Source organism: Lupinus angustifolius, unplaced genomic scaffold (assembly GCF_001865875.1).
Source record: "Lupinus angustifolius cultivar Tanjil unplaced genomic scaffold, LupAngTanjil_v1.0 Scaffold_356, whole genome shotgun sequence".
In the NCBI taxonomy this organism is placed as follows: domain Eukaryota; kingdom Viridiplantae; phylum Streptophyta; class Magnoliopsida; order Fabales; family Fabaceae; genus Lupinus; species Lupinus angustifolius.
Window position 1 is genome coordinate 130,482 of NW_017727752.1, and position 16,624 is coordinate 147,105.

A 16,624-nucleotide genomic window follows, 5' to 3' on the forward strand; every position below is an offset into this window, starting at 1 on the left:
TACATATGTTTTATTTTAGATTGATAATCATTGTGTATAAATATTTGAATATATTTTTAGCATTCAAATATAGGTAAATAGATAGTAGATTGTTGTAATTATATTCTATAAAATACAATCACGAATATAAAGTAAAAACAAATGTAGCATAATAACTAGGAGTTTATTTCTCTTAAGTCCAAAATAAATAATGTAAAACATATATTAACGATCGAGTAGTTAATGTTAATTGTTGAATTCGCTAAACGGTTATAGCATTTAAATGGCATAAAACAAAAGATTGGAATTTGAATGGATAATCATAATTTTCACAAAATCAATTTTTAAATGATTGTAATATATGAAATTTGATTGAAGGTCATGTTAAACCATAATTTCACAACTTAAAGTAAAAAAACGCATATCATACCAAGAAATTCCTAATTTCATGGAAGAATTACAAACATAGTTAATCAATTAAGGAATGAATAAAACGATTCATTCAGAATTCAACAATGCAGATTATAAATAATTCAAACATACATAAATCAAATATATATTACAAATTTACAATGCTAAAAATTTATATATATTTTATGATTGATTTTAATAGATTATACACAGAAACAATTCATTATCACAATTATATCAAATCAATGATATTGTTTTTTCTTAAGCCATAAATACATGTAGAAGAATAATATGATTAAAATGAATCATTTCATTACAATTCATTACAAACTCACATATCCCATTGTTATTAGATCATCTACCTTCAAACTCTCAGACCCCATTTTTCAGGGTTTCTTTCTTACTCTTTCATTCTGAAAAATAAGAAATAATAGGTAAAATAGTAAAGAGATGAAACTAATTTATGCATAATTATAGCTGAATAATAAATAGATGAGGTAACGTAAGGGAATCTTCTAATCAAATTTCACCACTAATCTTAATCTTAATTATTATCAATGTTATCTTAATCAAATTTCCTCACATTATCTTCTTTTTTATTATTATATTCCTTACATTTCAAATTATCTTATCTTTTATTTATTAATTAAAAAAACATATTATTTTATAACATGAGGAAAAGAAATGACTTTTGAAATTCAAATTTTATTTGATGAAAACAGTCTCTTATTTGGACAACTATCACAAATATATGATGTCTGTTTAGTCTTATCATCAGCCCATTCAATTCATATATAAGAGATAATAGACATGTAAATATTTTAATAGAAAATCAAATTCATTTGTTATGAAAGGAGAATAAAATTGAAGATTTTAATAAGAGATGCACACATAGACACAAAACTAACACGCGGAGAGGCAAACTGCAAATAAAGAGATAAGATGATAAGAGCGAGATAAGATGAGGAGATAAATAGATTAATAACAACAAGCAAACAAATACAATATTGTAACTTGTAAGTAAATGTATATTATATATATATATATATATATAAACATATTTTAAGGATGAAACCCTTGAAAATCAGACACTAACGAAGATGATTATTGGAAGAACAAATCTACAAAATAATGAAATTGACCAGAATACATCTACAAAATAAACAAATCAATGGAATAATAAGTAACAAAAACTAAAGAAAAAATAAGAATTTATCTACATAATAAACAAAAAAATCAATTAAAAGATCTAGAAAATAAGAACATATCTAAAAAATAAGAAATGGCTACACATGTTTTTGTGATGATGACAAAGTAAATTCGATGAATGAAACATTGGATTGTAGATATGAGAGAGAAGAAAGGTGAAATATGGAATGAAAGGGGGAGAGGAGAAAATGGAGATATGAAAGGATAATAGAGAGAGAAGTAAGTCAGATGTGATAGATTCAATTTAAAATGTTTAAAGTGATTGGCAAATCATTTATGGCGATTAAAAGGAATAATGTCTATATAACATAAATCATTGATATTTAATGTGTTTGATGGGAAAATCATGTATGATGATTAAAATGAATGTTTAAGTTTTCTGAAGGAAAAAATTTCATTGACGGTGATGGCACATATCCTAGGTGATGTGACAAGAAGTTTTTTGTTAAATAGTAATAAATAGATGTCTATAACCATCGGTCTATGTCTATTGTGATTTGCTTTAGAACGTGGAACTCAATTTTGAGACTTGTAGATTCTAACCATTCTCATAGGTGCCATTGCAATTTCATTCACTACTAGTTAAATGTCGCAATTTTAATGGCACATTAATGCATAATTAATACGGACTTTTAAGTATGAAATGAAAAAACTCTCAAGTCCTCCATATGATGGAGAAGACATTTTCAAAGAGTTTATAAGCCCTTAATGCTCTCTATAAAGGGTATGCCCCAAGGTGAACAATGAGTTTTGTGGTGGGTAAGGATTCACACAAACAAACCCACACGTACGAGCGTGGACCACCACTACCTCATCCTCCTCCGTTGCCGCCTGTCTGACTGACTCAGGTCAGGTTCGTGCCCAACAAATTTTTAAAACTAATTTCTATTTTATTTTTATTTTTTGAGACGTGCGGCTGACCAGGTCAGCACACAATTGGAGAGTAAGGGAAGAGAGGAGGAGAATCCGGTCAGATGGAGGAAGATTTGGTCATGTGACTGTGGGACTCCTTCCTGACCGTTGCATCCATTAGTTTTTTGGGGACGAGATCTTTTTCTAGGTCGTCGATCGACTGGGTCATTAGAGGCCTATGACTATAAATAGAGACCTCCCTCATTTAGAAAAACACGTTCTAGTTGAGAGCATTTCCTCAATTTTTTATTCTCTCCCTCATAATGTCTGCCAAAGCATTTCCGATCAACTTCTCCCTCTTTCTTCCTATGGTACTAGAATTGGTACAAACAGTCAACTTGTGAGAATTTCGAGAACAAACACTAGTAGTGAGATTGTGGGAAAGTATAATTGGTAGGATAGTCATATGGTACATATTTCGAGAAATGGCACTAACTAGCCATATTGAGGGTGTATTCGAGATTGGTTCTTACAATGCATTAATAATTCGAAAGCAGAGAAATTGAATATTTTATCATAGAGACGACATGATTGATAGTCTGCTTGGATATTTTTTGCAGTATCACAAAATATCTTAAAGTGAACGATTTAGTTATGACTCAACTAATAATAATTTTGTTGTGTCATTTAGAATTGTTACGAGTCACATAAACAACAATAAATGTAATTGCGAGGAATACTAAAAGAGTGAAATTAAAAACAATTATTCAAACATGATATCAAAACCTATCACAATGTCATGCTACATCAGATGTTCCTTTAGTAAGTAACGCTTCATATATTTGGAGTCACCTCACATCCTAAACTTTATACAACTCTATGTACTACTTGTTTTTTATTGGTCATAAAAGTAAAATATGAATTTAATATATATTAACTTTATAATTTTTGATCAATAAAACTGAAATGATATATCTAATAGTACACATAATGGAAGAGATGCTCGCCATATATTCATCTCTATGTGTGATTAGAGATATCATAAACTATTTTTTCTAAATTAAAATTAAATTTGTTGTATTATGCAGCAAATCATGTTGTGTTTAAGTAACATTATAAACAACATCAATTTTGGCAGTGGCTAGCGTGTTCATACTCAGTCATGCTCATGTTTGTTACAATTTTATTTCCCTTATTTACCCCCACCTTAACTTTATAATCTCTTTCATGCCCTCTTAGTTATGCAAGCCGACACCACTGTTGCATCTCCGACGACCCCTGCTTCTACCAGAGCAACTTGCCAACCACCCTACAACCCACCCTCACCACTATTGCAATATGCTTCTTTTCCTTGTTGGGCTTAGGTTCTCCTCAACACCATCATTTAGATGAAGAATAGTGGATCCATATTGGTTCCAATCCATATTTGGATCTACTTGGGACCCATCATTGAGATGAAGAATAGTGAATTCATATTGGTTGCAATTCACATTTGGGTCCACTTGCGACTAACATAAGATATTTAGGTCATCCTATTCGCCCCGTATAATGTCCTCTCAAATTAGGGTGAACATGAACATGTTCATTTATAAAAAGGCTTCACCCACCATAAATATGGATAGGGTAGCCCTGCAAGCCAGTTACGGAATTAAAAATTAAAAATTTCAATAGTACATTAAATTAAACAAAATTAAAAAATAGTTTTTTATTATTATCACATTTTTAAAAATTATACATAACAATAGGACTTTATACAACTTAGGATTAATATTGCCCTACCATTTAGAAAATACATGATACTTAATAATTAAGATTATAATATTGTTTTTCTAGACCAATAAAAAATGAAAACATCACACTTAATAATTAAAATTGTAATATTGCTCTACCATTTAGAAAAGCCAGAGGGCCAACCGAATATTTTGTACTAATGGACAAATTTTTATACCCTCTGCCAATACCTCTGTGCGGGCTGGCTGCATGAGCAAAGTCCAAATTACCAATAATACTTACGACCCATCATTGAGATGAAAAATGGTGGTGGTGTAGCGGAGGTTGGTGGTAGGGTGGGTGACTTTAGATTTTGTGCACAGGCACTTACAAGGACAATGGTGGTGGAGGTTGGCAGTGATGGATCAGCAATGACAACGATGGTGAAAGTTGACAAATGGTGGCAAAGGTCTGCCAAGGATGAATTTGTCATTTTCTTCTTTTAATCTCTAATGTTTGAATTTTTTATTAATGTCATTGGTTGTCTTTTATTTCAAGACTAATGAGTCTGACAAAAATTAAAAGAGAATATGGTAGCCTTCCCCATCAGTGAATCTCTTTAAGTTAATTCTTCTAGATCTCATTGTTATACAACAAAACATTCTCAGTGATACAGAGCAAATATATTCTCAAATTACGAGGTGAATAATTGGAAAACAAAATGCAAACAAACAGATAAAACAAACAGGGCAACCGTGTGAGGTAAGTTGCTAGAGAAAATTTTCAAAGCCTTTACATAAATTGTTAAGATAAAAAGCTGCTAGATACAACTCGTAGCCACCATCTTGAAGTAACACATCGTTTTGTCCAAACATGTGTAGGCATCTTTTCTTTTCAGTGATGAAGTATGAAGTTAAATATAGAGTTAATATTTTTCTAACTTATGTTGTAATGAACAATGAAAAATGAGTAATACAAGTAGTACAAAAGTAGCTCCCCATAGTATATATTTGGAAGTTAATTTTTTTTATTAAAAAACGATTATTTTTCAATTTAAATTAAAAGTATTATATAATGTTTTTAAAAATAAATATGGAATAGACTAATAAATTATTTCTATATTTTAAAATTGAAAATTATGTATTCCATTCTCTTCTAAAAATTCATCTTCAACCAGATCCTACGTGAATTTATTGGTTTTTTTGCAACCAGATCCTTAGATTTGATCAAAGATATTTCTCTACCAATATGTTATTTCTGTTGCTAGCTCTTGAAAGGAAAGCTAAAGAAACAGACACATAAAGCTTAGAAATAGACAAAGGTCAACATAGAATGAATCACTTATTTACGCAATTTCTTTACGATCTACTATGCTGCAATTTATTGAAGTAAAATAGCAGAATGTTGATATATCTTTCTTTACGGCCTTTATAAAAATAACTGTGAATGAACTTTGTCATTGTATTTTAAAATAAGTTTTGCTAAGTATTTTAAAATCGGAACACATACAAATTCTTCCCTTGAATGCATTGTATTTAATGGAATCAACAACTTTAGTTTTCAAATGAAGGTTTTACACTAATGGATTCGCTAATAATTGCCTTATGCATTGGTTAAAATTACGTGTGTGGTCTGGAAAATGAAACATTGGAACCACAATATACCAGTTATATCTTACTTTTATTAAATATTCAATTTTTATATATTATGTATTTTTTTATATTAGATGTATTTTATATTAAATGTATATTATATTATTTATTTTTATTTCTATTATAATATCCAATTTAAAGTGAGATGAATGATTAATATGTTAGTGATGATTACTTAATGTTATATGATTTTTGTAGAAATTAAAATGTTGTCAAGCACAAAATAGAAAAATAGAAATTAATTATACCATATTTTATCTTATATATACAATAGTTGAGAATATATATATATAATATAAAAGATATAGTATAGAATATGTAACAACAGGAATGGTTCACATTTCACAATTCACATATAAAGTTACAAAGATGCATAAGTGCATCCCGTTTAATTGTACACAACAACTTTACCATTGACATTCATGAATGTAAATAGGTAAAATAATTTATTGTAATGAAAAAACTACTGCTTATTCCCTGGTACCACTAACTGCACCAGAAACCATTATATGCTTGAAAAAACCAGAAACCACGAACAAAGATCTAGTTGAGCCAAAGTCCTGTCTCCTCAATCTATCAAAGCCACGACAGTTCCATCAATCTTACTCCTGCATTTAGCATCATCATAGAGAATCAGTAACATTCTTTAAAGGATGTGAGGAGCAATAATTTTGTAAACTGTTCAGACATCCTTCCTAAGAAATATGGATGCAGCCATATATTTTGGATAATAATATAAACAGGGCAAATAGTGAACATTAACCATATATAGTCCTTAGACAACTACTAATCTTGAAAACAGACACAGCAAATATCCAAATTATAAACTTTTTGCAAAAAAGAATGGAATCAATGTTATCACGTGATGCTGACGCAATATTGTAGTTACGGTGACCGTTGCAACCGCATCACACCGCAATTGTGGTTTGTCGCTGAATCACAATGATGCAATCGCAATGAGCCACAACGCAACCGCATCACATAATGGAACAGGCATAATAGCTGATTGCAAGGAATTTAATTATTGTGTTCAGGATAGAAAACTTACAGAAGGGAAAGATCTTCCAGTGCTGGTTATCACCTGCCTTCCACTCCCAAAGGACTACAGTGGTGCCCTCATGCACACCTCCAGAGGATCGATCTCCGTGATAAGCATCCAGATTAAGATTAACATCATCGACCTTCCTTATAGCTCTATAGCCATCACCCAGGTCCCTACTCTCAGTCCAAAGAACTTCCACATCGAGAACGGCTGGTTCGTAATGTATCAGCCGAATCTACAAAATCACGACCAAGTAAGAGGGGTGAATGTGGATATCATACAACATTACTATGATCTCCCAACCAAAAGATTTCACAGTTAAAAAAAACTGAACAAATTATAGCGAAAACTCTAATCTAACATGTAATAACTCGTTATACAAATCAACCACAAAATTCCAACCATAACAATATTCAGAGCACACAATTGTAGAACAAAATTGTGTACTTTTTTGGTACATCAAATTCTGTAATTTTCAAAGAACAAAAAGAATACAGATAAACAATCTCTTCTTAAATACAAAAAAGATTAGGGGAGAAGAGGTTGTCCCATCCCAAGGTCAAAAAATACCATAAGCCTCAACAATAGCTTATAATGATACTTACATATGACCTCACAATTAAAGTGCAAGAATTGAACCCCAAGACCTTTTCACTATTACACTTCATTAAACTTCGATTTCGTGTAAGATTATTCAATTGCCCGAGTCCCTGTACTTGCTGTTCATTATTAATATTCTAAACATGGCTACTTTCTTTGGTTAGCCATTAGGCTATTGCTATCATTCAACAACATTGAACATTTTTGGATGACAATAAATTTTTTATATAGTCCAAAATCAAGCGACTAATCAGCAAATTGTAGTATATGTTACAACTTACATATAATCATATATACATTTGTAGCATCCTTTAGATAAAAACTAAATCGAGAAAGGAAAACGTTTTCATCCAAATAAAGTGCTACTCAAATTTTACGAAAGAGATCTTACTGGCTGAGTGGAACCAATGGCATGCTTAATAGCTTCACCAGTGCCTTTGTTGATCAGAGTAAAAGCAGGGGACCCCTCTGAATCCTGCACCCTTGTGCTGAACCTCTGATCCTTGTACCAATGCTGCAAGAAAGCAAAAATCAATTACAAGAACAGAATGCAATAAATTCATGCACATCTCTGAAAATCACATCTGGCTCTGGGGTATGTTATGAACTAATATTTGGTGTTTTAATTCCGAGTAAAGATCCTATCTATTCTATTGTGAAATTATATAAATGTATGAGCAGGAACTGGTTGTAATAACATGATAATAGATCGTTACAAGCACAAAATAAAAGAATAAATACTCAATTTTGCCCCAAAAAAATTACTCCGTGGCAGGATAATGAAAAATTCTAACATTTTCTCATTCTCATAGAATGCAGATCAAACTAGTCTCGGGCCAACGTTAAATTTATTGAACATATATCTGATGACAAAGATCCTATACAATAAGTTGTTGAACCAATAGTAATAAAGCAAAACAACAAAAATAATAAATTTTTAAGTGACATATTTTCATTAGCACCACAACATACTAAATATAGGATATGTGATAACAGATGTAAATTTGCAATGCAAACGCATCCACAGGAGTTACGGTGTGACACTGCAATGGACTATTTAAACGTATGGAATTCAAAAAACATTTTTTTATCACATAAAAAATCACGCACGCAACCGCATTAAGAACCCGCTACTGTTTTTATCAATCACTCTTTTTTTACACAAATAAGAGTATTTACTAAAAAATAGTTGCATGGAATTTGGGTTGAAGTGAATTTGAAATATAGAGACATTACCTGATACACATCCTGGGGATTGGTGAGTGCAAGAACGATGTCACCGTTGCGAATGCTGAGGGAGTAATCTGGACCAGCCTTGCTGAAAATCCTGAAAGTGGGTTTGCTCAAGAGATCATCAGGGACACTTGCATGGGTGATAAGGTCAACATAAGCAGGACGAGGAGGGTATTGGGTCACATCAGCAGGAGGATATGGTGAAGGATATGCAGGAGGATATGCAGGAGGATATGGAGAAGGAGCTGGTTGAGTGAAAACCGGGGCTGCGTATGGTGGAGGGTAATGGGAGGCGAGTTCTGGTGGAGGGTAATGGGGGACTGGTGGTGGAGGGTGAGGGTGAGGGTGGGTGAGTCCTGGTGGAGGGTGGTTTATTTCTTCATGCTCGTCGTGGTGTTTGTGGTGGTGGTGATGGTGATGGTGGTGATTGAACTCCATTGTTATGAGAATTAGATGTGAACTGGTTCAAGTATTTATACCTGTGAAAAGCTTGTTGATTAAGGCATTAAGCTAACCATGGTTTGCTGTACACTGTATTATACCTGTTAAAAGCTGTCTCAAAGGGTTTACAACTTCATCTTCTCTTATTCAAAAAAGGTAAAGTATAATTAAATATATACTTTTTCACCAATTAAAATAAAAATATATATGATTTGGTACACATCTAAATATAGAAGATATGCTATTCAAACAAATGGGTTACACAACACGAAAATATTATATACTATTATATAAAATTTATACACTATTATATACTATTATATAAAATTTATACACTATTAATATATAGGTTCTTTTCTTTTTTAATTATTTTTTACTTTTTAGATGAGTTATTTTTTAAGATAGGCGTAGAGACAAAAGATTAAAAGTAAATGAGAGAAAATGAAAATATAATTTGTTGTAATAAAAATTGCAAAAGTATAAATGGTCTATAACACTACTTTGTCAAAATCAATTTTTAAATTTTGCTTGATGTATGTTGTTTATACAAATGATATATATCTTTCCTATACAAATTTAACTAATTTCATACATATAAACAATATTAGTTAAAAGAAAATTAATTGGTTTAATTTAATAGTTAAAATATGTAAATAAATATAATTATTATTCAACATACGATATGTAGGAAAATGTTTCAATGAAAAGTAGTATTACAAACTATAAAGGGGGTTAAATTTGCTTATATTTGGAAAAAAGATATTATTTTTTTGTATAATTGATACTAGATGATGCATGTTGTTATTATTATGAAGAAAAAAATCTTATGTAATCCTTATGGAAAAGAATTCTAAAAAATATAAGCTTAAGAAAGTTATCGTAGAGCACATCTGTTGTCCTATATTTTGTGTCATTTTATGTATCATTGACTTACTATTAGTTAGAAAAATATTTAATAATTAAATTTTAACTTAAATTTATTTTTTTTGATCAATCACATGCTCAAGTGTTGGACCAGGAGATGAGATGTGTGCCACCTTTGTCCACCCTTCAACTAAAGTGACACGTAATTCTTATATAGGTAGGTGGTTTTTAGCTTTGTTTTTTTAGGAAGACTAATGTATTTCCTCATGTGATGCATAATAAACTTATTTTTTATATAGGAAAATAAATTTTTAGATTATATATAGAAATAAGTTAGGATTTACATATAATATATATAATTTGGATATCTAACAATTTCCGCACACAATTTGTAATTGATATCTTCACTTAAGTCTATTCAACATGAGTTTGTAAAGTATATAATCGAATAATAAAACTTTATATTCAATTTCTTTTAGATTTTAGGGTAGTTTGACTTATTTAGATCATGAAAGTAAGGTGTAAATATTAGAGGAGTTAATTTATATTTAATTGTATATGATTTTATTATTTCATGAATTATATTTTATCCTTATCTTACTTACATTTTGTGAATATAAATAAACATATAGATCAATTGGTAGGAATGTAGTTGAGTTTGATTGGGAGAGTTTGGTAATCTATAGTGTTCTTGTTGGACTCAAGTGGTTTAATAAAAATGAAAGTAATTAAATGAATTTCTATGAGCTAAATATAAAATCATAAACTTTCTCAATCTTTTTCAAATACATATATATAAAATTATCTTTGTATAAAAAAATACCATCGATATCACGTTCCTTCCTTTTAAAAACAAATAATAATTTATCTTTTATGTTAATCAAACATTATTTACTAACAAGGCGTTAGTCTAATGGAGTAAAGTTCCGCTAGATTCTTAAGATAATCAAAATATTAAGAGTTTGATTCCTAGAAGCGACGCATGTTGGGAGGAGTAACCATGTAACCCGAAAAAGATTAATTTCTTAGCTAAAATGGTGAGAAAATACCATTAATAGTACCCAAAAAAGTCAAACATTATTTTTTTAAATTTGTTTTATAAATAATATATTTTATATTATTATAAACATAGTTAGACGATGGAAATTAGTTTTTTTTTCATATTATGTCTATAAAATTAAATCTATCTTTATTACTAATATATTTCATATATCTTGTTTTTTTTTAATTTTAGTCTACATGTGTTTGCATTTTATTTATAAAAGTATTAGTCTTTAATAGTAAATTTATTAAATTATAAAATATGGGTTGAAAGATAAAAAATCAATGTGTCAAAATGCTATTAATAAAAAACTAAATATTGAACACTTAAAATATCTTCCATAAAATTAATTTGTAAGGCTTAAACAACCATCATGCAAAGATCTAAAAATGACCAAATCAATCTCTCTAGTACCCCTTGTACAAATTGTGCCTCAACCTTTACATAACTAAAATATTCTAGAAATCTAACCTAAGCTTGTAACACCTCCACTTTAAATTTGCTATTATACTCTAAATTAAGTGATATTGGAAATTGAATGTGGAAGTAAAAATAATTTGGCGTTGAAAGTGGGGAATAATTTCATTCCCAAACACTACCTTTTAAAAAGTTATTTAAAACTAAACGATTGAAATTTTTTTGGACGTACGTCTTCCCAAATTTTTACTTATCAAATACAATATTTGCCACCTCTAGTATTAGGATTAAAAGAAAGAAATAGATATATCAATAAATAAAAGAGGTGTTAATTAATCAAAGCTTTAACTAATCACCATGCATGCTAGTATTGTAAATATGTAGTTACCAATAATCAAGCTAATCATAAAGCAATAGACTACCTAATAATAATAAGGGCTATTATTCCTTTCCTTCAATAATTGAGTGCACAAATTTTCTCTTTTAATCAAGATACACCATAAAATATTGCTATTAGATTAAGCACTTATGAATATATACATATAATTATTAGATAAAGCATATTGATATCACAAAAAGTTTGACAACAAGTCACAGGATAAGATATTATGACATATAAAGAACAACATGAAATGAAACTTCAGACTACTTTTAGTTTATATTTCATTTTTAATATCTTTTGAATAAATTACCATTTGGGTTCCTCAAGTTTTTCTTAAGCACCAACTTAGCCTAATAAATTTAAATTAATATTTTTGTCTACAACTTCTAAAATATAGATCTACGTTAGTCCATTTGTTATCTATGTATGTTAACGTTAATAGAATCATTGACATGACACACTAACTGTGACAACACATGGTGATTCCATAAAGGATATTTTCATATAGTCAACAAAATGACATCGTTTCATTTTTTAAATGGGTATTCACTCATATCTTTTAGGTCTAAGATGTAATTGATAGGTATAGTCCAATAGGTTTCATGAATATCATATTATTGACTATAAATATGATCATTACATATGGTATTTGAGATGATGATTGTACCAAAATTATGAGTACAACATCATTTAGTCGATTAGTAATCGATTAAGTATCAATTGCATTTTTATAGAAATTATTTTCAACTGCAGTTAATCGATTGTCTTGTCTCAATAATTGATTAAAATGTTTTAAAAAACCGATAATCAATTATGACTAAGCCTTAATCGATTACCTAGTACATAAAAACATGATTATAAAAGGCTTATTGTAGAAAAAACCTTTAATGTAGACTTTAATTGTGTGGGGGACCTTATACACAAAGAATACATAATACTAAAGATGATGAACAATATTATCATCATATATCTATATATAGCCAAGATCTTTCATGTTAAATCATTCAGAAAAGTTATAAAATTAGAGCACAAAGATATCTTAATATATTCATTGAGAATATGGTAAATGAACTTTATACCATCCTTCATATATTCACCAACTTCATGTCATTTGTCCTTATATGCAAGTGCATGTTCATAGTAGAACATATAGGTTGTTTGGCTTCCAATTGTAGACCACCCTTAGCTTATTTTCTCCTCTAATGGGATGAAGAGAGTGACTTTTTGTGTCTTATGTTATATCATGTTGCGGTCTACAATTGGGGATCATACCCCCTTATTTATAAGAAGTGCATACCCTTCCATGAAGGGTGATGCTACTTGATTTTCTTATTTCAATTTTGCCCATCATAAAATAGAAATAAGACTTTTGGTATATACACAATAATTTTCATGACAATTATGTTTATAATCATATACCTTAATTAAATTAGATCATTTTAATTTGGCTACATAAAATAATGACCATAAACACACTTAAACATTACATGTGTGACCCAAAATTTCTTACAATCTCCCACTAGTCACATATGTAATTTTACAAATTGTGTTAGACTTTATGAGCTCAAAAAAATATATCATTATAAACCTTAGACATATTCTTATCTCGTCCATTAATTATATCAATATATAGAGCCAAAATGATTTTCGTTATATCAATTATAGCCAAACCAATCAATAATCACTAATATTAAAACAACTAAATGATATTAGATTAATCATGAAATGTGCAACATGAAAATTATGAAAGTGATCTATATATGTCGATTTTCAGCTAGTCCTCCTTTACTTTTAGTGAGATCCATGTAAATAGATTTTAGAGTGAAACTGAACCATAAACCTTATTCTACAGAAAAATATATTCATATCCATAAACATATCTATATAAAGAGAACATTCAAATACAAACTCTCATTGAAGCAAAATATCCTCAACTGATACAATACTTATATAAGCAATGTACTTGTGAAAGACCTTTAGATGATAAAACTATAGTGAACAGATCTTCAAGTTGAAGTTTTTGTCAATATGCTCTATAGACATTTGACCACTCTGAATTATTTCCTTAAACGTGATATAACAATGCTTACTTTTTGTCAAAATATAACTTTAGTGTTCTTTCAATATATCCAAATGAGCAGCCCAATAACAATTGTATAACCACATTCCATAATTAGATGCCTCATAATAAATTATGAAAATCACTACCATAATAGATGAAGCTATAAGTGTCTAATTTAACATTTTTCAAAATAGCTCACCATCCACCTAATAGGTAAATATAACCTTAAATGAATTTTCAACTATATTGACATCTAATGAGACTAAATAGGACTACATAATGATCTCTAACTGAATCACTTTATGTATGTGAGAACAATAATTCCTTTGTTATTTATAAGTATTTTATAACCTAATTGGCTGCATTCCAATTATTTGTCACTGAATTACTTAAATATGTGCATTCTAAAAAAAGTATACAATATCTTGATGTAGACAACTTTATATATACATTAGACTCACTTAGCCAATGCATAAGGAATCTACATATATATTTAACTTTAAAATTTCTTCCTAAAACGTTGCACTCATGAATGTTGCTAGAATTGCATACCTAATAAACATAAGACTCATGCTATTTGAACATTCTCATTCCTTATAGTTCCCTTTATCCTTAATAGAAATTCCTTAAAATTAATGAGTTGCTCATATATAAAATGCAAGGTGATTCATGCATTTGAGAACAAACACAACGTTCTCTCCTTAATTTTTAGTGCAACTTAGGAAGATTATAGAATAGATATGTGTAAACATTATAAAAGCAAAGAAGTCAATAGAACAAACAACAAAAGAAATTGTAACCATTCTCGCAATTAAACTCACAATCAACTTTAATCCTTAAATTTAAATATTGGTAGGGCACATCATGAGTTACCTAACACAATATTAATATTTAATCTTGGACAAAAATATTAACTTGTAAATGATACACTCAACATAGTAATCAAATATTGATAATCAGTCATGTCAAATAATAAACATTTCTTTGGACCGACTTACTATTCACATGGAAAACCATATGATTATCACATATTTATTACCACAAGTATGTTTGTAATTTTGGCCAAATAGTAATCTTCCTTTGAGTCGATCACTCTTTGCATAAAACTACAATCATATATTTGGCTTGATATTCCATATCAATTGCCAATATACTAGTGTTGTAATGGTTAAACATTTATCACAATGTATGTCAAATAATAAACAATTCTTTGGACTAATTTATCATTTACATATACAACCTTATAATTATCACATGTTTACCATCACATGTGTATATAATCCGGCCAATAATAATCTTCCTTTGAGCAAATTATTATTCACATCGATAAATATATGCACATATATTATAAACAATCTACATAAGTATTATTTTGGTATCTTCTTACTTTAAATAGCTCACTTAATATATCGAATAATTCTATAATCCAAAAGACATTCATGTACTTAAATTTGATTGAAGACAACCAAAATATATTGGATTAGTTCAATTCAAACAAGTGCTTAATCCAAAGTATCATTTGAATAAGATTATATTAATCATTTCTGGAGTAAAATGATAGCATTGTAATAGTTGTCTAGTGGTTAGGATTATTTTGCCGAACCCCATGTATCTTGGTTGGAATATTAGGTTAATATGTATACACTAATAGGTAAGTGTTTTTTACACCGTTAATAACTTATATAAAAAACTTTACGATGTCAGTGTACAGATTTTAAACTTATAATTTATTTATACCTGAGATATGACATAATGTAAATTTAAAATGCATCTGTTGGGAGTTGACCAATGTACACTTCTGGCAACATTAAATATAATTAATAGTTTTAAAACGTTAAATTTCAAACAAGATGTTGAACACGGAACTAGTATATTCCTAAAAATTGCACCCAGTGGTGTTGAACCACACACATTGTGTTCTGAAACAATGCTCAACCACTTACACTTGTTGCAATTAAAATTATTTCAACAGTGAACCAAAATGCATAACACATAATCCTGAGAAATTTATATTAACATAACCATGCCATAAAAGTTGACAAATTTATTGGTTATTTTGTTAGTGGTTCTAATTTGTCATTAATATTAGTTGGATTCATGAATTAGAACCAAACCAATTAAATAACAATATTCTCATTATTATTCAATTTGATCAAAATAGTAGCATTTTAAGAAATGCACACAATAATTAGAGTTTAACAAAACTTGTGTAAATTTGATTCAAAACCATAACTCATGCTCTCATAAAAACAATACCAAATCAACCAAATTGAATATGTTTTCATAATATAAAATAAAGATTCTAAGAAACAATTAGAACATGTTTAATCTTAACATTATAATTTTATGATACAATGAATTTCATAAAGACAATTCAACCGTATTGTCAAATGTAATACATGATAACCTTATTTCCTAATGACATGACATGAAAATGGCTCTGATATCACTTGTAGAAAAAACTTTTAATATAAACTTTAATTGTGTGGGGAACTTTATACATAAAGAATACATAATGCTAAAGATGATGAACAATACTATCTATTAACCAATACACCAATGCACCAAGACAGCAGAGCATGGACTAGACAGGATGCACCAGACAACACTCTTGACCGAAGGAAGGATGCACCAGACAATACTCTTGACCGAGAACAAGATACACTAGACAACACTCCTAGCAGAGGGAAGGACGCACCAAGCAACATTCCTGACCGAGGGAAAATCA

General features: G+C 29.4%; 1 protein-coding gene across 1 annotated transcript; it reads right to left on the bottom strand.

Annotated features, from left to right (window-relative positions):
* Positions 1–6,169: 6,169 nt before the first annotated feature.
* LOC109341064 (tripartite motif-containing protein 66-like) lies at positions 6,170–9,178 on the bottom strand. Its single transcript, XM_019578864.1, has 6 exons — positions 9,009–9,178; positions 8,692–8,963; positions 7,847–7,969; positions 6,861–7,090; positions 6,396–6,420; positions 6,170–6,354 (listed from the first exon to the last, which is right to left on the bottom strand). Coding segments are annotated over exons 1-5 (744 nt in total). The 5' UTR covers positions 9,127–9,178; the 3' UTR covers positions 6,170–6,354; positions 6,396–6,419.
* Between the last annotated feature and the right edge of the window lie 7,446 nt (positions 9,179–16,624).

Bases quoted from the DNA above. Each gene is read 5' to 3' on its own strand.
- LOC109341064 (XM_019578864.1), bottom strand. From the start codon at position 9,126: ATGGAGTTCAATCACCACCATCACCATCACCACCACCACAAACACCAC. The intron at 8,964-9,008 runs TCCCCCATTACC...ATTACCCTCCAC, and splicing joins CCCTCACCCTCCACCACCAG to CATACGCAGCCCCGGTTTTC. The intron at 7,970-8,691 runs GTAATGTCTCTA...GCTTTCTTGCAG, and splicing joins ATCCCCAGGATGTGTATCAG to CATTGGTACAAGGATCAGAG.